Here is a 6,557-nt window from a genome sequence, read left to right as displayed (position 1 = left end):
AATAAACATGTTTACAGCCTGGTTCACACATTAAAATTAGCATGGGGGAAAGGGGGGGTTATAGCCCATCCATTTAGGTTATAAGAATTATCCATACATTTGCAAGATTATGGCTGGGACTAAGTTGAGTGAGTGGTGAGGGCATTGTAGCTGCTTCCTGTGAGGATTAAGGTGAGCCTTGACTCTTATTTGCCTGTTGCCAAGACTGATGTAGAGTTAGATGGAGAAAGCATTTCTAGTAAGATTGATCGATTGTTGGGATTCATAATAGCTCTACAGAAAGCAATGGGTGAGGTGAGACTTCATCTTTTCTACAGTCTATTGTAATAACCCATATCTTGTATGAATGATAACACATGATGAGCAGTCTTTGCCTGAGACAATCCTCTGAGACTGGGTATAAGACGTATGTCTGCAGAGTCAAGAATGAAAACCCACAGAGACACTGTTTCATTAACAGTTTATCATTATAGCAGTTACATATAGGTGACAAATAGGTGTGTAGGGCTTTGAACGTTTCAACACAGTCTATTTGTCTTTGGTGCCAGGTGACTCTACAATAGGATGTGAAATGTCCTCAGGTGACTCATCTGGTTTCGGAAGATGCTGTTTGACAACACTTACAATAGTTGACACCTCTGCCATAGCCCCTTTACCTGCAGTAAAGCACAGACATACAGTTACAAAAACACCTTATGTATGGCATAATCTATCTAATTCAATCAATTGGAAACATTCATATAAAAAATATTTTTACAGTTCTTACTAACAGCTTGATGAACATGGTCTTTTGTTCACTCACGGGGTATGCATATCTAAATCTGCGCCCAAACCTTTAATCGGGTTGTTCAGCTAACTGGCTTGTACTTATCCTATTATGCTGTCACGGCAAAGTCAGCACCTCAAGCCGCCATTGATTCCAAGTAAAACATTTCAAGAATACATCTATTAGCCCTGACTGGAAGTCACTGCTAAAGACTCAATATTTCTAGTCTTAGGTAGCTGATCCATGGTTTGTTTAACCCCCAAAAAAGAACTTTCATTTATAAAGTTTTACTACTTTTGTTGGTGGATCAAAAATAGATTAAAAAAATAAAAAAATAAATTTGTGCTTGAATCTATGAACGATGTTCTTGAAAAAATAATGTACTCTAAAGTTTGACATTAGTTTGTGCAGGTACAAAAAGTCTAGAGTGGCATACCAAGATCTTAAAAAATACAATCAGTTGACTTGTGAAATTATTACGGTATTGATAATGGTCTTACAGTGGAGCAAATACTCTAACCGGAATTAGAAACTTCAATTAAAGTCCCAAGAATTGTGACAGACGTTCACAAGGTCAATGAAGTAAACAGAAAGTGTGCAACCTTGCATGAAGTGTGGAGAACCACGTGTACAGAAGTGTATTCTCCCCTGGGCATTATTCAGGACAGCAATTTAGCTTTTGCATAAACCTCACATCATTTTGAAAACCTAAAAATACTCTGAGTCCATGAATGAAACAATCATGTGAAGGGAAGTGTTGTTAGGACAAAACTTTTTTTCAATGAACCCTGGCTGAACTCGTTGATATTATTTTTTTCAACAGATTGAAAAATGACAGTACTTGCTGACTCTTCATGGAATTAGGATAACGGTTGAAGATCATTCATAGGGATTGTAAACCCCTGGGAATATTCAGTATTTACTGTACTTTATAGAGACATGCTGTCAAAAGATGTTTCATTTTATCATCATGTCACAGTGTGTTATGATAATGGGGGGGGGGGGGGGCAAAGCTTTAAGCAGGCAAAATTGCAGAAAAAAAAAAACCTGTCTAAAGCAAACAGAGTTGAATATTTTTCAGGTATCTTCTACGTATACAGGTTTACTAGGTTTGTCCTTTGCATGGTTCCAACATCTAGCAACTGAATAACATTTTAGATTTGGCATAAATATGGATTTAAATACTATTATGCAACAAGAATCTACAGAAAGACAGTTCTTTAACTGCTCCTGTATTGTCACATTTAATGTTTCCTTTTATTGTTATTGTGTTTGTCAAACTGACAGGGTCATGTAAATACTGGTAGATGCTTATCTTTTCTTGGTTGTTTTTTTTGTTGCTGTTTTTTTTTTAACTGGTATTGAAACACACCTTCATCTCCACACACTAGCTTCTTGGAAATGCAGGGGATTTCCACATATCCAAACTCTGTCAGCCTGGATACCTGCTGGGCAGTAACAGGATGCTGCCACATGGCCGTGTTCATGGCAGGGCAGAAGATAAGAGGGCGACTGGTATCCCATGCTCTGACCACACATGTCTGCCAATGAAAAGATTAATCAACAAGGAAATGATTTTAGATAATAATCCACAACACTTTCCAGGTAATTGATTACCAATTTAAAATCCTCACCAGTAGATTGTCACATATGCCATTAGAAATCTTTCCAAGAGTGTTTGCATCAAGAGGGGCGATGAGGAATAGATCTGCCCAGCGCCGTAGCTCAATGTGCAGCACAGGGTCAGATCTCTGAGTCCACAGCTAGAACAAAGAAATGCAATGAAGCATACATCCAAAGATTGCTCACTTCCTTTCTGGAATGCAGACACTTCAGACCAGAGTTTCTCAATCTTTTCTGGCACTTGAACATGTTTTAATGTTTCAAAATACGTGTGACCTCAGCAACTGGAACTTTTGATTACTTGGTAACTACTGCCACACATTTTTCATTCAGTGTATTTTGATTACAGCAGTCTTTATTTGTTTTATTTCTAAGGCACAAAAGGAGTGGCAGAAACACAGCATACAATGGAAAACACTGCAAATGTATTGTTCTTTTATATATAAAAAAGAAAATATAATTAATTCACACATCAGTGTTAGGATTATTTTACCACCCAATAATGTGTGACTGCAAATAATGGCTGTAATAGTATATTTGATTCATTTGTTCCATTACCTCCCACTCGTCCTTGTCACGGTAGGTTTTAACTGAAACCTCTTCAGAATTGTAGAAGTGTTGGGCATGCTCTGTGGTAACCACTTTCACATCCACCTAAACCATAAAACAAAACAGTCAAACTAACATTGTTATAGATATGCTGCAGTATTGAAAAGGTTAAGAAAGAAGATGATAATGCCTCAAAGGGTAAGCAACTGATCTTAGTTTTTTTTATTAAACAACTTATTTGTCCAAAACTTTCCCAAAATTCACAGAAAGGGGAGCTCACAATTGCATATCACTGGGCATGGAGTATTGACTTCATCAGGACCATATGACCTTTAACAAAGAGTCACATTTGAAACAAGGCCACTTCACTGTATAATCACAATCATAATAACTTTATTTATATAGCACCTTTTTACAGGTTTACAAACTGCTTTGACAAACAGCAAAAACAAGAACAAAGCAAGCTTAGCCAAACACAGCAGAACATAAATGGAACCCATAGTGCACAATACCCAACACACATACAGTTGCAAGAAAAAGTATGTGAACCCTTTGGAATTTCCTAGTTTTCTTATAATGGTCGGGTTTTATTTATATGTCTGTTGGGTATTGTGCAATATGGGTTCTTTTCTGTTGAATTGTATTTAATTATTTTGCATTTGTTTGTTCTTGCTGTTGTTTGTGTTCTTCTGTGTTTGGTTTAGTTTGCTTTGTTCTTGCCGTTTGTCAAAGCACTTTTTTTTTTTAAAAAGGTGCTATATAAATAAAGTAATTATTATTATAAATTGGCCATAAAATGTGTTCCGATCTTCATCTAAGTCACAACAATAGACAAACACAGTCTGCTTAAACTAATACCACACAAACAATTATATGTTTTCACTGAACACAAGATGTAAACAGTCACAGTGCAGGGTGGAAAAAGTATGTGAACCCTTGGATTTAATAACTGGTTGACCCTCCTTTGGCAGCAATAACCTCAACCAAACGTTTCCTGTAGTTGCAGATCAGACCTGCACAACGGTCAGGAGGAACTTTGGACCATTCCTCTTTACAAAACTTTTTCAGTTCAGCAATATTCTTGTGATGTCTGGTGTGAATCGCTCTCTTGAGGTTATGTCACAGCATCTCTATTGGGTTGCGGTCAAGACTCTGACTGGGCCACTCCAGAAGGCGTATTTTCTTCTGTTGTTGATTTACTTCTGTGCTTTGGGTCGTTGTCCTGTTGCATCACCCATCTTCTGTCGAGCTTCAATTGGTGGACAGATGGCCTTAAGTTTTCCTGCAAAATGTCTTGATAAACTTGGGAATTCATTTTTCCGCCGATGATAGCAATCTGTCCAGGCCCCGATGCAGCAAAGCAGACCCAAATCATGATGCCCCCTCCACCATACTTCACAGTTGGGATGAGGTTTTGATGTTGGTGTGCTGTGCCTTTCTTTCTCCACACGTAGTGTTTGTGTGTTCCTTCCCAAGAACTCACCTTTGGTTTCATCTGTCCACAGGATGTTTTGCCAGTAGTGCTGTGGAACATCCAGGTGCTCTTCTGCAAACATCAAGCGTGCAGCAATGTTTTTTTTAGACAGCAGCGGCTTTCTCTGTGGTGGCCTCACCATGAACTCCATTCTTGTTTAATGTTTTTATGTATCGTAGATTTGTCAACAGAGATGTTAGCTTGTGCCAGAGATTTGTATAAGTCTTTAGCTGACACTCTTGGATTCTTCATCACCTCATTGTGCATTCTGCGCTGTGCTCTTGCAGTCATCTTTACAGGACGGCCACTTCTAGGGAGAGTAGCTACAGTGCTGAACTTTCTCCATTTATAGACAATTTGTCTTACCGTGGACTGATGAACATCAAGGCTTTTAGAGATTCTTTTCTAACCCTTTCCAGCTTTATGCAAGTCAACAATTCTTAATCGTAGGGCTTCTGAGAGCACTTTTGTGCGAGGCATGGTTCACATCAGGCAATGCTTCTTGAGAGTAACAAACTCAAAACTGGAGTGTGTTTTTTATAGGGCAGGGCAGCTTTAACCAACACCTCCAATCTCGTCTCATTGATTGGACACCAGGTTGGCTGACTCCTGACTCCAATTAGCTCTGTGAGAAGTCATTAGCCTAGGGGTTCACATACTTTTTCCACCCTGCACTGTGAATGTTTACATGTTGTGTTCAATAAAAACATGAAAACATATCATTGTCTGTGTGGTATTAGTTTAAGAAGACTGTGTTTGTCTATTGTTGAGACTTAGATGAAGATCAGAACACATTTTATGACCAATTTCATCAGAAAACTAGGAAATTCCAAAGGGTTCACATACTTTCTCCTGCAACTGTATATAACCCGACCATCACAAGAACCATTATAAGAACCCAGGAAAAACAAGAACCCAACAACACAAGCTGAGACCAAGAGGAACAACGATTTGAAAAGATGTAAGAAACTAAAAGAGCTAAAAGCAAATAAAAAGAGAACAGCAATAAGAAGGTAAGAGCAGTAAAATAAATAGAAACAAGCGGTTAAAGGATAAAAAAAAACTACAATATTGATAAAAATAAAAAGTAAATATAAATATGAAACATAAATAGACAAAGTAAGTAAGATAAGAAACAACAAAGTTAAAACATAAGAGGAGTTAAGATAAGAGCATAAATAAAAGGACAGTAAGAAGTAAAAGAAGATAAAACAAGTAAAACCAGTAAGAAAAGACATTAAGAAGACGACATCACATAAAAGCAAGTCTGTAAAAGTATGTTTAAAGAAGGGATTTAAAAGAATTGAGGGAATCTGGAGACCCCCCCCACCTGAGGACGGCTCATATGGTGTCAGTAGCTCTGTTATGTAATCATAAGCCCCTTTGCAAATGTTTGACATTGTAACAGAACAAAAGCTCCTATACCAATCACTTTCAACAGAATAAAGTCACTTAAATAATCATTTCATAACTTCCTTTAACTTCTCTTTTAGCAGTACACTCCAGAAGAAACACTTTTCAAGCCAGAGGCACAACGTGCTGCTTCCCACAGACCAGGGATGGGCAACTTCTTTCACAGCAGGGGGCCACATTCATTTAAATCTCACTGCCAGGGGGCCAAATTCAACGATTACAGTCAATTATGTCTCAAATTTAACTCAACATATACCAGTGATCAAATATTATCATGGACATATTTCTGGTTTTCATGATTTCATGGCAGATTGTGTCATGTTTTTCTTCATGTTTCCAATTAATTGATGTGTAAAAATTGACCTGAGGGCCACGTTGAGGGTGGATGGGGGCCGTCCACCCCTGCCATAGACAATGTATGCAACAACAACAACAACAACAACAACAACAACAACAACTTGACGGAGCTCACCCCAGGAAGTTGGAGGAGTTGGGAAACCAATAGAGGCAGTTTCAAAGCTGCAACGCTTCCCGTCACGCCCACAAGTACACAAAATGTCCCGGCGGACTTCGACAAATCAGTTTTTAGAAAAGACATGATCCTCTGTCTGCATATTGACACATCACCGCTACAGGATCGAGGAGCAGTCGTGTCGCGCTGCTGTAATAAACGGCTTAAACCCAAGTGTACAATCACTTCCGTACACAGTAATCAGCCAGCCAATCAGAGGA

At 38.4% G+C, this 6,557-nt stretch overlaps 1 protein-coding gene across 1 annotated transcript; it reads right to left on the bottom strand.

Moving 5' to 3' along the window:
• Window positions 1–448: 448 nt before the first annotated feature.
• ppcdc (phosphopantothenoylcysteine decarboxylase) lies at window positions 449–6,529 on the bottom strand. The gene is made up of 5 exons (XM_020631319.3): window positions 6,298–6,529; window positions 2,948–3,043; window positions 2,401–2,529; window positions 2,139–2,307; window positions 449–656 (listed from the first exon to the last, which is right to left on the bottom strand). Exons 1-5 carry the CDS (start codon window positions 6,421–6,423, stop codon window positions 529–531), a joined length of 648 nt encoding a protein of 215 aa, XP_020486975.3. The 5' UTR covers window positions 6,424–6,529; the 3' UTR covers window positions 449–528.
• Window positions 6,530–6,557: the final 28 nt, after the last annotated feature.

The sequence above is a fragment of the Labrus bergylta genome, chromosome 7, assembly GCF_963930695.1.
Source record: "Labrus bergylta chromosome 7, fLabBer1.1, whole genome shotgun sequence".
NCBI lineage: Eukaryota > Metazoa > Chordata > Actinopteri > Labriformes > Labridae > Labrus > Labrus bergylta.
This window is presented reverse-complemented; position numbering and strand designations above follow the sequence as displayed.